We start from the raw sequence: 15,349 nt of genomic DNA on the forward strand, positions 1-15,349 counted from the left end.
CGATAGCCTACAAACTATGCCCACATTATGCTACGATAGATATCACATGTTTAGGGAACTAGATGCGAAATGATAGACTCTCCAGCGTTAGTAAACAGAAGCCATCTTAAAGCAGTTGACTTCTCAGGAAGGCTTTGTTGTAGAGAACCTTCCTAGCGAACCTAAGTAACTTTTTATCTAAAATACTCATAAATCGGCAAAATTTTGACTTGAATCTATCTTTAAATAATGAAACAGTTTTATAACTTTCACATGTTGAAAGTAGACAGAAGGGAACTAATGCGATAACGGGAGCAATTTTATCGGTTGATTCACTATCACAGCATTAAATGACTTCCAAACATAGCAAAGGCTAACATCTAGTTATCGCTATATCAGCAGTACCCCTGTGTCTAATCAAGTTTAGGGTAAAGAATTGAGCTAGGGCCATTTGTGCTAAAAACCCTTTGAACTTCCCATGGTGTTTGTTGTGTTTTTTTTTTTTGAATGAAAAACATGAAAAGTAACAACACAAGTTACTTTGCCAAGTAACTAATTACTCTTACATTCAGGTAACTGAGTTACTAACTCAATTACTTTTTGGGGAAAGTAATTTGTAACTGTAATTAATTACTTTTTTAAAGTAAGATTAACAAAACTGGCCATGACTAGGTGTATTAACTCATGATCTACTTAAAGTATGAAAGTATATGTGTGTGTGCATGTTTGTGTCTTTCTCACTGTGTGTGTGTCTGTCTCTACGTCTCATTTTCCTGTCAAAATTGCTGCTATGAGATTACAGTAACTAAAAGCATGCTATGTTGTTTTTTTGTTTCATTCCAATTACATATTTTGGCAAAATGCATTGGTCTACATTTGAAAATGTGCATAATGCCATGAGTAAGTGTATTATCTTATGATGTACATAAAGTACTTAAGGTATTGTTGTATAAGTAGAAGGATTACAGTGGATTGTCAAATAAAATATGCAGCCTTGAAACGCTTGACACTTCCTCATTTACTGTACTTCATATGCACACTTTTATGTAAACGCATCGACAGACAGTATTACAGCACGGCAAGCGAGTGCTCTGACCACCAAGCCAAAAGCCCGGGCAAGCGGCTTAGCTGCCAGCGCACCCACATGAAGGCATCGGGAGGGAGGTTTCCACGCACAGCACACTACGGACCTGCGTGTAACCTTCACTGCTGAGGCTGTTCAAGGCACCAATGTAACTGCTGTTGCATGGGGCCGCGCAACGCGATTAGATCCCCCTCGTCCAGGCCAGGAGTCGCAGCCGCGTGCACAACGCGTCCCGTCCATCACGGCAAGCGAGTGGCCAAAAGGCCAGGCTAGCAGCTTCGCTGCCAGCGCACCCACATGAAGGAATTGGGAGGGAGGTTTCCATGCACCGCACACTACGGACCTGTGTGTACCCGTTACATATGCACTTTCTTCTTTCATTATTGCTTTAATTAAGAACAGAGCTGGAGTCCTTTATAAATAAAATGGTAATAATCCCAAGGGATTGTTATTTATTTATTTATTTCCTTTTCAGGGTGGACAGGCAACAAACCAAACGCACAGTATTCATTTGTGTTTACACTGAATTAGACCCGAAAAGAAAAGGGTTGACGGGAGAAGCCGAAGCTTATTAGATCCCGTCCCCAGTATACCATAGCACGCAAATTATCGAAAAGCTTATTAGATCCCGTCCCCAGTATACCATAGGACGCAAATTATCGAAAAACAATTTTGACATTTCAGATAGTGTGGTGATTACAAGGTTTTTTTTCCCCTCCCTTTGATTGTGTAAATGTTCATCTTCCCAATAATCATTGTCGATCACGGCGATTTGTTAGTTTTGTTCATTCGATCCGGTAGATTAGTTCGTAGTTCAGTGTGAGTTAGTTCATTTTGTTAATTCGATCCAGTAGATAGAGGATAGCAGATGGCAGCCTGCGTCCGCCACCTCCTTTAGCTGATTCATTCCTCGTCGCGGTCCTCATTCCTTGCTGTGTTCCGACGAACACTCATCTCCAGGTTGCACAGCTCCGTGTTAATTTTCATTACCATTTCGGTTGTGGCAATGTTGGATGTAGCTCGGTCGTTCTTCACCTGTGATATGTCATCACAGGCCTTGTTGAGGCTGGCGTGCAGTCCAGTGATAGTGCTCACGGCCGTAGTGGTCAATTCCACTGATTTCCTTTGGGCCTCCAGCACTTTCATGATGAGCGTAATGAACAGGTAGATGTCCTCAACGTCCTCAACTTTGAGTGTGGTCAGACACAGCGGCCGCCATTTTCCCCAGCTATCCTCCATAAATCCAGGCTTGAAAGTTTCGCCTGGACATGGACAATGGCATTGTTCTGTGTTTATTAATAAAATTAACTTCTAAACTACTTTGTTGTTTCGTTTCAGGACAAAGTTCGACCAGGATCTCTGTTTACTATTCTGGGTCTTCAATGTCACAGTGATGTGACAGTGCATAAATTATGCCATGACGGGTGTGCAGACAGCCGATGTTTCGATCAATATTTCCATGCTCTCGGTGAAATCTATTGTGTTATAAAACTGATATGCACGGAAGACATTGCCGTCTGTAATTTGACAGCATGATCAAAGATTAGGAAGGCTTGAGAAGAATGTGTTTTGCATAACATGACCTCGATATGCCAACTAGGGTTGACGGATGGGAAAGACAATCTTCAGCCCAATCACAACAAAAAGCCCAACCATTTGAATAAAAACCAGCCCAAATTACAACCCACCTTTCAAGATAAATTGAAATACAGGTGACTACATTACCTGTCACATCATATCACTGAGGCCAGTAGATCAAAAAGGAGTGACACTAGCTAAAGGGATTAATCTACGACTGAACAGGCTCACCACAATAAGCATATTCTGCTTTAGCCTTAGGACATGTCCCTTTAGCCGCTCACAAAGTAGGGTGCAGGGGGTGCACAAGTCCATTTTTGCTTGTTGTTGTTGCTACATACGAATTTAATTTGTTCCAAGACCTGGTTTGCAAGTCGAAATGGTCGTATGTCGAGCGGGATTTTCGTATAAAAATAAATTATACTACTAAAGCCATTAATTACTTTCCCAGCCCAAAAACCTACACTAAATCCTTAATAAATACTGCTGATACAATCACAAAGAGCAATTACATAAAGCAAAACAAATAAATTATAAATACATATCAGAATAATAATAATATAATAATAATAATAAATTTGACAAATCGGGTTCGAGAGTGGCAGTTGTGTTTTGCAAGCTGTTCCTGAACGCACTATGTGTCAGACGAGAGAAGTAAAGGTGCGGTAGAGTGGGAAGTTTTTTCATGTTGTTGTTGGCATCGGCAACGGCGAACAGTAGCCATGTTGTGTTGCACAAGTTCTAAAATAGTTTATAATAGGGACCTGCTAGGAAAAGTTAGCAACAGATTTAGACCGAGCAGAACTTTAAATAGGTAAGATACACTTGCATTATAGCCATTATATTATTTGTTGATGCTGTTGAGCTTCCACCGTGCAGTGTTGTTGGATATTTGAGTGCAATTTATTTGAGTGTTGTGAAAAGTGGGTGTTAAACCGAGGCTTATAGGACCTTTTAGTTTTCAAATGTGTTTGTGTGTCATTGTGCCGTCTAGCTGCGGGGATTTACAACACACATTGTAGGTGAAATAGAACGCTGCTTTTGTAGTAGCCTAGTAGTACGTAAACTATACAGCATGCGTGTGTACTGCCATTGTGTACGCCCTGTATGGAGAAAAAGCGCGAGAACGACAAATTTGGACCAAAACGTGTTTTATACCACTTGTCTTACTTTATTTCTATTTTATAATTTTAATATCTAGTTGACTAGTCTCTTCATCCCTAGTCACCCGGTGTCCCCTTTCCCCCCCTCCCCTCTGGGGAGCGGCTATTTTTGAGCTGCAGCCTCCTGACTATCCGGACCCCTGGCTGGATGGAAGTCCTCGTTGCCCCCCCCCCCCCGTCTCATCCGGCTAGATGGACCTCTTCTTGTTCCCTTACACTATTGCATCTTTACAAACTGTAACTCCGTCTGCTAATTTGCATTAGCAGTCCTGGTGCATCCTGTCTATCCGTCCTGGGAGTGGATCTCTCCTGACTGTGGTACTCCCCAAGGTTTCTCATTTTCTCCCAAAGAGTTTTTGGAGTTTTTCCTTGCCGACATGGAGGGTCTAAGGATGGGGGATGCCCAGGACTTGGCCTTTATTTATTTCATTTTTATTTATGTAATCTGCTGTTTCTGACTGTGTATCATATTGCCTCTGCAAAGCTCTTTGAGGCAACCTTGTTGTGATATAGGGCTATACAAAAAAAATTGAATTTTTGATAGGAAAAACAAAATAAGATCTCAGCGCATCCTGCTGTGAGTGACTTCCAGCGCCCCTGCATTTAAAGGAAACCAACGACAGAATGACTTGTAGTTTCTTAAAAGACAAATGTTAGTATGAGTTATAATGATTTGAAATTTAAACCCCTCTTAATGTTTTGAAAAACTAGTTAATAAGGGTGTAACGGTACATGTATTTGTATTGAACCGTTTCGGTATGTGGTCCTCGGTTCCGAATGGAGGCGTACCGAACGAGTTTCTGACGTAATGTAAATTGCTGTCAAATTTAGCGCGTTAATGGGCGGTAATTAATTTTTTGAATTAATCACGTTAAAACATTTGACGCATTTAACGCAAACGCGGAATGCCCGCTCACGCATCCCATAAACCCACTGTTACGTCCCACGGACCGCTTGCTAAGGGCGTAACATAAAACGAGCCACGCACACAAGTTGCAAGCGGACACAAATTTATTCACACAAGTCGAACTCGCAATGAACAAAATATACAAAATGCGGAAGAAGCTGGCTTCAGCGTAAGCCCAGGCCAAAACAACAAACAAAATGAAACTACACTTAAACCCCACCCGCTAAGTAAACCCTGATCGTAAAAAGGAAATAACAAGACAGCCACTACCCTGGCTTCTACACTAAGCAAAACGGGTTGAACGAAAACGGCATTTTACCTCTACTGCTGCGTTGCTCTTATTTACAGTGGTGAACAAAAACGATCCAATGATGAATGAACACAAAATGCCTCACCGAAAAAGTGGGAGTGTAACAAAATAGCGATCAAATGCACAGGTGAATGAATGGCGAGCAAACAGCTGGCGAAGAGGTACGCGGCACGTATGCTGTCAAATGCGAAGTTGCGAACTCTCAGAGTGTTGACTGTAAAATGACGAGCAGTCAGATGACTTTGTTAACGCTGCCTTTATTTGGTTAACAAGACTCAGGCACAATACAACACACAAGCGGGGATGTGAGCTCAAACTACCTTGTATCGGCTTAGCTGCCGTAAAGCAAGTGGCGTTATTGCTGCAAATGTAAACAAAGCGCTGCATAATAGATACATGACAGACAGCGGCTAGTTTTTGAAGCTGGCACCCTTCCTCGGGTGTCCCATCAGCGCCGGCGACGTCGTCTGCCCGTCCGGCGTCAATCAGAGTAAGTCACGTTGGGAGGGGAGGCAGCCAGCTGGCGGACGCGGCGATCAGCTGACTGACATTCTCAAAAAAGATAACAATTAAACGGCCAGGGCCTTCGCACCACTCAGAAGTGCAGTGAGCACCGTGGGTAACGGTTAAAATTAAACATGGAAGAAAATCAGGTTGGCCCTCTGGGTGGCGAATTCAAATAAAAAAGCAATATAGATGGAACAACTCTCAGAAAATTTGTAGTTGGTTTGCCTCAGCGACTGGCTAGAGGATGAGTAGGGAAGAGGGCCACATTTATGTGTACACTACACACACTTTGCACACATTATAAGTAATAATGGTTTTGTTACTGTTCTAAGGCTCTGTTGTGTGTTTGCTTTTGCAGAGAAAAACAAAATGCCTTCAACAGAAAGAATGTTAATTTTAATGCCATCTTGTGGATTTATTGTTATAATCAACAAATACAGTACTTATGTACAGTATGTTGAATGTATATATCCATCTTGTGTCTTATCTTTCCATTCCAAAAATAAGTTACAGAAAAATATGGCATATTTTAGAGATGGTTTGAATTGCGATTAATTACGATTAATTAATTTTTAGGCTGTGATTAACTCAGTTAAAAATTTTAATCGTTTGTTAGCCCTAAGAACCCTTACTTTTCGAGGCTGTGGTCATAAAGTTAATATGAGAAACTTGAAACCGTTCAGTGTTGCATCTGTTCAATTTTGCACTTCAGATATTTTTTTAAAGAAAAAGTCTTAGCCATGAGTTATTTATTTTTATTTTGTTTTTCAAAATATCTACATTTCAGAATATTGTATTTTCTATTTTTGAGCAGAATTCTAGCTTTGTATAGGCTAATGTTCCTATTGTTGAAAGCACAAAAGTGTGTAATAAACAGCTAGCACATTTATATTTTGCATTTTGTTTTCTTACTGTACCAAAAATGAACCGAACCGTGACCTCAAAACCGAGGTACGTACTGGAACGAGATTTTTGTGTACCGTTACACCCTACTAGTTAAACTAGTAAGTCGCCATTGTTGTTGACGACTCAATGCACTCTGGGCGGTGACCTTAGTGGGCGGCACTGCCATACTTTCACAGTGTCACTCGTTGGCTACATAAACATGTCGTCGCTTCTGAGCTAGACAGCACTGTCGATATTTCACAAAACGAGCAGCAAAAGCAATTAAATGAAGGTCTCCAGCGGGATTTGAATCCGCATTTCCCGTGCAACAGACGAGCATGCAGACCACAGGACTATATTTCCGCGTGACGTTGGAGTCATGATTTTCCTTATAAAGCAATCGCGACGAAAGGATATGCAAACTGTCAAACGGCAACAAGTCAATATCTAGGCAAGCCGCCTCGGATCCATTTAAAAACACTGCTGATGAGTTTGAATTGGATGCAGGTACTACGTTGGGAACTCATCCCACATCTCCATAACAAAACAATCTGACCAGCAGCAGAATGTGAAAAAAATCATGCCAGTCGTCTTACTAGCTTTGCTTGCTAGCTAGCACAGCTATTCTCCCAATCCAGCCCAACCGCGTCATCACCACCAGCGTGCATTGCACGAGCAAAACATGGCGCCCCAAAACGTGCAAAATACTATAAATTTTCAAATCAGTGGCAATAATATATGTTTCTAATAACATATTTTAGTAAAAGAGAACAATTGTGGCTTATTAGAGCCAAAAAGTCAAAAGCCAAAAGTCTGAGGTTCCCTTTAAGAGTAATTAGGTAACTCTTAAGTAGTTTTTGCTGGATTTAAATGTATTAGGTAATGTTTGAAGTATTTGAATACATTTAGGGGTTATGGCATTAAAATCAAATTTTACATGAGCACTTGGGCCTTCTATGCAAATTTTCTTTCATATTGGTCATTACGGTGGTAATTTAGAGCAGTGATCCCCAACCACCTGGCCTGGCACAGGTACCGGTCCGTGACGCATTTGCTACTGGGCCCCAGAGAAATAATAAATAATTTGTTAACTACCGCAGTGTGTGGCGTGTGCCTATTGACTTATCTGAGTAGGGATTAGAGCAAGGCGGTAAACCGAAAATTTACCGTTACCGAAATTCTTCACGATGACCGACATAATTTTGACCATGTCGGTAAATTCTGTAATTTAATAAAACAAGAAAATATAATCTTTTCATCCTGCTTTGACTCTGTGTTGTTCGGCTATGTTCATTCCCCTTTAAGAAAGCAGTCGGTGTGCTTACGTATGGAGTCACGTGGTTATCAGTAAGCCAAACAAACAGAAGCCCTGTAGGCTAATGCTAGCGGCTAACGCTACAAGCAAACGTGATGGAGTGTGGCTTAAGGGAGGTTCGCCAAACTTTCACCTGACATTAAGTGGACTATTGGCTGCATCCAGACGGGCTTTCACCTGCTGTCCTCCCTTGTTCTCACGATTTCCGGAGAGGGTGCTTTCAGTGCTTTCTACTGGTAGCCAGGCCGCAGGCTAACGCTAGCGGTTAACGCTACAAATAAACGTGATGGAGTCAGATAGCTGCTCTAACCTTGTCGAAACGGCTGAACTTAATGAGTGGATTGAGCACGGACTGCATCTAGCAATTAGTATGTCGCGTTATTTTGTATGTCTGTCTGGGTGTGATTTCTCTGATAGCTTTTGTGATGGTAAAGCATTCAACATAAAGTACAATCCAACAGTGAAACTTATAATATGACCGTTTAATTGCCCCAGCTATTTTTGTGTACGTGCGTGCTTAATTTTTTGTCATTATTGCCATCATAAAATCTTAAATGTTTCATTTGCAGAAGATCAATATAGCTCTAATGTGTATGTGTCTGTGTCTGTGTGGGGGTTCAAGTGTGCGTGCGTGTATTAACAAATGCACTGGGGGGGGGGGGGGGGGGACTGAAACCTTGAAGTAAACACTTGTGTTGAGTAATTATGTCACAGCAGCCATGAACAATAAGTTGTCTTTTTGAAGTGTACTGTTCAAGCTGTAAGTCATTTGTGTTACAATAACATGTTTGCACAGGCATATTGATTTTGATAATGTACATTGTACAAGCCATACAAGCTGTTTTTAATGTTTGTACTTGAATTCTTATTGTTTACAATACATTTTTATATACTTAATGTTTAGAGTGCATGTACAATTGTTAAATATATTAAATTGAAAGGTGGTAAATAAATCAGCAAGAAATGGTTAATCTGTATTTCATGCACTGATTCAGATATTCAAATTATATAACAGTCGACTTTATCGTCATTTGTTGTTATCGAGGTAAATCTGTTCAATTTACTGAGATACGAGCTTAAGGCCATATTGCCCAGCCCTAGTAGGGGTTTGTGTCGCCCTCTAGTGGATGACCACCATTACTGGGGTTTTTGCACACCAATAGCAGCCTAGCGCCAGTCAATATAAACAGTAACATTAGCTGCTGTTGGCTATGTGCTGCGGGCGTCGTCTTTGGACAGCTTTTTTTTTTTTACACGGGAAAAGGCCACCTGCTGAGCCAGAAGAGGAGCCCTCGTGCTCTTGGAGCATTGTACCTTGTGACGAACCGCATTGCTAAAACCAAGAAACCTTTCATGACAGGAGAAACGCTCATTATGCTTGCGACCAAGAATATTTGCGGTCAAGTTTGCGGTCAAGAGGGTTAAAAAAGCTGGATTCAACGTATGGTGAGTTACATTTGCCGTGCACTTAATGTTTGGTTTTAGCCCCGTCGTGTTATTTTGTATTTACTGCAATTTTCTGCCACACATTCACTCATTTTTTCACACACCGTGAAAAAAGGCCCACATCATACCGGTCTATGGTGCAAAAAAGGTTGCGGACCACTGCTTTAGAGAGTCGAGTATTTTTGGAGGCTGTGCTTTGTGGCAAATAATTGAGAACTACTGTATTACTACCAGTGTTTTTAATAACGGCGTAAAAACTAGTAATTTAGACATTTCTGCGTCCATACAAAAAAAAAAACCAACAGCTCTGAAGTGTTTTATTTCATGTAACATTTCAATCTAAAAATGACGAAGGCCAAATCGCCGGTAAGACGTGCTAAGGCAATAGTGACATTGGAATTCAACCTAAATAAGTTGTGATTGGATATAGAAAAACGCAAAATATGCTTTTATTGAGTAAAATTAAGATGACTCTGCATGCTTTCCTCAAGTATTAAGTTTTTGATGTGAAAAGTGAGGGATTTATTAGCTGGTGAAAATGTATATCAAAATTACACTAAATTAAAATAAAAATGAAGTCGCTATTTCGGGTAAAAACCAATGATATGTTAAATATTGCTATTGATCAAGAAAATATAAGTGATTATTCCGCATTGGGTGATTTTTCTGCATGTAGCTTAAATCTGAACATTTTATAGCTATTTTAAGTTTTGTTATTATATTATATATAATATAATCAATCTGGATTTTATTAGGGAACTTTATATTTTTTGATGCCGCTGCTCATGGAGACTAGTGACAGGATCTGTCGTTCACTTGAGGAAACGAATCCATTTCAGTTCGTTCAGTAAAAAGACTCGTTCAAACAAATCGTTCAACGAATCGTTCGCCCCCCTCATCTCCCTCCCCGCCCAAATGAATCGTTTGGTTAGTGAACGGGAAGTGACGTTGCCGAACGAATCACCAAAGACCGCTTCACAGTATAACTGAACGGGAAGTGACATTCCTTGGTCCCTCCCTCTCTTGCACATAGGCTCTTCATTGACCACTCGTCGTAGTTTCAGAAATGAGTGACAGGCGATATCATTCTGCTTTCACAGCCTCGTCTCCCTCCCGCTGCTGCAAATGCAAGGGAGAACTTCCGCGTCGTCTGTCCTATTTCTATGGGATCAAAGTCATGGCTTGTGCTTGCATTTCGATTTAGGACGTGGTTAAACATTTTCCTTTTGTGGGGGGGAGTGGGGGTTTGGGGTCGGGGGTGCATTTCTTTAGCATGATCTTGATCACATATACAATTCTGCTTTTACCAGCCAATGCGGCATGCTTGCTATCACGAAAATAGAAATAAATCGAAATTTCTAAATATGGAACGACCAACACATCATATTTACCTTTCGCTCTGTTGTATTTTTGTTTTTATGCTCATCACTATTATTTTTGCTCTCTATTGTTAAAGCTAAAGTGTAAATAGCTAGTTGTTAAATGTGCTGCTCTGAAATGAAAACAATACTACATTTTGATATGTGACAGTTTAATTGCAAATCAGTATTAAGATGATCGTATTGAATTTTTGCACTGGTATTAACAAATAAAATAATCCGGTCAGCTCCCCTGTCGTCCTCTCATCTCAGATCGTCAAATGCTGACGAGAAATAATTGCTTGCTCTTTATGATGTCGCCTTTCTACTCCCATTAGTCTGTTAAGAAAAATGTAGACATATTGCGATATCTCCCGTGTCCGCGTGCGTTGTTTTTGGGCGCTTGAGTAGCACATGATGGACATAATTTGTCAAACCAACCAACAACCGCCACGCTCTGACACGAAAAAATAAAACACTCGGAAAAAAATGACATGTATAGACAGTTTCATTGCAAATCAGTATTATGATGATCATACTAAATATTCTTTTTATTCTGTGAACATATGAGGTAAATATCGCTGCCATGAAGCATCCATATAGTGACAGTTCTCTGCCCCCTTCACTGCCGTCACGCGACCGCAGCTCAGCTTTTGCTTGCCTCATAGCTACCCGTGTTTTAAACTACTGTAAATTTGATAGTATGTCGTCATAGGTAGTCCCGAGTCTGTTGAGAAAAGTAGCACACTAAACCATGCTCGCTAGGTTTGTGTGGTGTTTTTTGTTTGTTTGAGCAGCATATGATAGGCTCCACATTAACAAATATGTGAAAAACTCATTTCCTTTCATTTTTTGACTCGTTCACTGCTTTACTGGAAAGTCAAGTTAGCAGCAAACTAAGTCAGGAACCGCAGGACTGACTGAGTCACTGAACGGGAAGTGACATAACTCAGTCTTGCCCCCCTGCCTGCACGCTGGCTGCTTATTGGCCACACGTGGAAGTGAGTGACAGACGCCCTGATTCTGTTTCCGATCCCTCCCCTGCCCGCGATGAGGCTGGCGTCTGATTGGTCGTGTGTGATGCCAGAAGACGCTGCCGCTTGCTCAACGCCCTCCCACGCAGCTAACGCAGCCCCAACTTCATAGAACGAATCAGTGCAGATGGTGATTAGTTCGGTCTCGTTCACCCAAACAATTCGTTCAAAAAGAACGAATCGTTCGCGACCGATACAACACTAATGGAGACTCATATATGCCTAAGGGAGGTGCCTGTTTTTGTTTTAGGTGGCTAGCGGCTTTGGTTTTTTAAAAAATTAGAATTTAAAGTTTTTGAAAATAGGCCCCCTACAGAGTGGCCCCACTCCCCAGTTCCTGTCAACTGCTAGTGATGTCTATGCTTCAAAGTAAGATTAACAACACTGATTACTACTACTTACAAGATTTAGAATCTAAGTGAACCAACACAGTATGTTCTCTTACCGTGAGTGTAACCTGGTTCTTGGAACGTGCTGCTTTGTGGAGGGCTGTCATACCATCCTTGGCTCTGAAGTCCAAGTGAGCGCCTCCATTTTTAAGAACCTTGATCATCTCCACAACATTATCCAGATGTGCTGTGAAGGTCAAAGGGCTCTCTAGAAAAAACACAATGAATAAAGAGGGGTAATTGCTGTTTAAATAATGTTTTAGTGTTAGAGCTGGCAATTGGGAATCTATTTTGGATGCCTTCTAGACAGGCCCGCTGCGACCCCTTTGTGCTGACAATGCTACTGTTACAATACTGTATCCAATATGGGTGTAAGGGTTCACATGGATGGATTGAACCTTTTTGGTTTTTTCATTTTCGGTTCAGTTCACTTACTTTCCGTTAGGGTTTTATGCATTTTTTCCCTCATGAAATTTATCGCGACATGTGGAACCAACCCTGGGAGTTTCTGAACGGACGCCTTAAGTACCTGACGCTCACAGCTTACTTTTACTTCAATGTTGATAGGCCGGCTGTCACTACCTGATTGTGACAGGCCACTGGATCGCAAGGGATTGCTACTCCACATGTGCGAACTGACGTCACTTCCTCTCGAGATGATGATGGCAGTTACAGATATGTACATGACGGATTAAACTATAAAAAAAAATTTTTTTGTCTTTTTTTTGGGTGACCTTTTTTTTTAATGACTCATAAAAAAATATCTAATGATTATGCCGTGGATAGAAGAAAACACAATGCCTTCAAATGTTCAAACTTTACTCAAATATGCAAGTATAGCACTCTGAAGCCGTTGTACATTTTTACAAAGGGAGAAGAAGAAAGGTATGTAAGGAGAGCATTTTTCTAAATTTTTTAAGTATAGATCGTAAATGTGGAGGAATGGGTGCTGTACATTCTTGTACATTAGGTGGCGGTATGCACCTGAAAATTACTAGCAATCCGCCATTAACCACAAGAAGAATTTTAATGCACATGCGCAGTACAGCTACCTAATGGACCTACCGCAAAACCACGCGCCCAAATCACAAAAGTTGGTCACCAAGCTGTAGAGTTTCTAAGTAATACTATGCGGTCATAACTTAAAACATCTTTTTTTAACTTTAAAATAGAAAAAACCCAATGGGTTAATGCTGCTTGCGGGATTCCTGTAATTCCGACACCAGGTACCCTGAAAGATTGAGGGAAGCTATTTTTTTTTGTGCCTTTTTCAAAGCTTAAATGAGGGCTCGCCAAATGTACGCTAACTATAAGGCTTTGTCGTTGATCACATAAACAACTGAATGTCAAGACCGTCACCCAAGGACACTTATGCTTGGTCAAAAAAGAGTGGTTGATATTATTGCTTGTGTAAATACAGTAATGCAGACTTACCGCCAGTTTCACTGTCATGGTAGTTGGGATCAAGACCTCTTTCTAACATTTTAGAAACTTTGTCCACCTGATTATGGAGTATAAGGTCCATAAACTTCTTCAGATTAGCCTGCATAACAACAAAAGAACATACATTATTAGAATAAAATGTAAATATAGGTAGATGTAAATATAGGTAGCTGTGAAAAAAACAGAAGAACAGGTTCAACAATAACTAGGTTATCAAAAGAATGTAATAATAAATAGGGAGGGGGAAAAGGAGAGCACTTCTTACGAATAGGAACGCAATAAAGGGTTGTTGAAAGGAAGAAACATACACATATAGGGAGATGGGACAGTTCAATTCAGAGAGTGGTGGTGACAGTGTAGGATGGATGGGGTTTTTCCGGTTCTATTCCCACTCGCTTTTATTCCAGGCCACATGATAAAAATAGATAAGAGAACAGTTCCCTGAAGGGCAGGAGAAAATGAGCAAGGATAAAGCAAAAATAATACCCACAGCCAATGAGTAGCTATCAGTTCATGAATTGGGAAGACTGGAAAAAGATGGAATAAGGAGAAAAGAAAAAACACTTCAGCACTTTTTTCATTTTTCATATTTCATTGACATATTGTCAATGCAAAATGTTTCCCTGATTGACGGGCGACCAATCCAGGGTTCTTAACAGAAGCAATAACAGACCGCCCTCCCTCCCTCCCTCCCTCCCTCCCTCCCCGGGCTGGCTGGGTGGGGGCCGTGGCCCTGGGTTGGCACCCGCGTGGCACCTGGTGGGGCTCGCATGCGGCTGGATGTGATAGGGCGCGGTCGGGTAGGGGTTCCCGGTGCCGGGATTGGTGGTGGGATGCCGTAGGTTGATCGCCAACGGGCTTACACTCACAAGGGATTCACACGATTACTGGGTTCTAGTTCACAGAGCTGATTTGTTTACACTCTACCCCTTTCAGTCATTTAGCTTATTGACTCCCCCACCCCCGTCCACCTCTTTCCCTGGTCAACAGGCTCCCAACATGGTGTAAACCGGAAATACATCTAGCTGACGATAGCACCAACATATTAGTAATTGGTCTAGATGTTCAATGTATTTCTTGTTATAGTTTGTGTTTTTCTTTCTTCTCTTGTGTTTCTTTTCTTCTGTTCCCCCATAATCCCTTCCTGTTCGCTGCTTTGTCATAATAAACGAGGTACGTAGAGTGATCGTAATGGGAGTATGTCAGACTCTAAATGTGAAACATTAAAACTGTTCAGACTATCCGGGCACTTAGACTTCCATTCTCCGTGTCAAACAGCTGAACAGGACAGGTTTAAAAAAAAAATGAAAACATTGAAAATAAGTATATAAATAAATAAATAAATAAATAAATAAATAAATAAAAGAAGCAATGACAGATTATCCACCTCATCACAAAAGGTCATCGGCTGCCCCCATCTCCTTTGTTAACAATCTACAACTCTATGCCCAGGAAGGGTAAGGATCATCATAAAAGACTATACACACCCCAGATTCCACTTCTTCAACCTGTTGCCCTCTGCAGGGCCATACCAGCCAAACCAAACAGGCAGTTTCTTTCCAATAGCTGTCACCATACTCAACTCAATATGTCACTGAAATGTCACTGTGATTGCACTGCTAATGCCACAACATTGTCACATGCATCTCTCTAAGTAATATGTTCTCAGACATCTGTCTTTTATCTTTGAATAGATAATCTAGGTACAATGTATGCCGCATTTGCACAGTTACATGATAGCATTTCTGAACTTTTACATCGATAGCTATGCACAAACTGTCATTTGCACTATCATCAGGTCAGCTGTCTGCCTCCTGATCTGAGTACTGTAAATTGTCAAATAAGCACTGTTAAATTACCAATACATTGCTACTTGCTGTTACTAGTCACTTTTCCACTTTATTTCCAATCTGTGTACACTGCAACCTGTTTATATTAGCCTTATTGTACT

General features: G+C 41.0%; 1 protein-coding gene across 3 annotated transcripts in view; it reads right to left on the reverse strand.

Annotated features, from left to right (window-relative positions):
* The window catches only part of LOC130917256 (SH3 and multiple ankyrin repeat domains protein 2-like), a 525,263-nt gene that overhangs the window by 378,328 nt on the left and 131,586 nt on the right, over nucleotides 1–15,349 (reverse strand). For all 3 annotated transcript variants that reach the window (XM_057838487.1, XM_057838477.1, XM_057838497.1), the window contains exons 5-6: nucleotides 13,390–13,498; nucleotides 12,012–12,163 (exon numbers count right to left, since the gene is read on the reverse strand). In XM_057838487.1, coding sequence (XP_057694470.1) covers nucleotides 12,012–12,163; nucleotides 13,390–13,498 — 261 coding nt within the window. The remainder of the gene's footprint in view (nucleotides 1–12,011; nucleotides 12,164–13,389; nucleotides 13,499–15,349) is intronic.

Source organism: Corythoichthys intestinalis, chromosome 1 (genome assembly GCF_030265065.1).
Source record: "Corythoichthys intestinalis isolate RoL2023-P3 chromosome 1, ASM3026506v1, whole genome shotgun sequence".
Lineage (NCBI taxonomy): Eukaryota > Metazoa > Chordata > Actinopteri > Syngnathiformes > Syngnathidae > Corythoichthys > Corythoichthys intestinalis.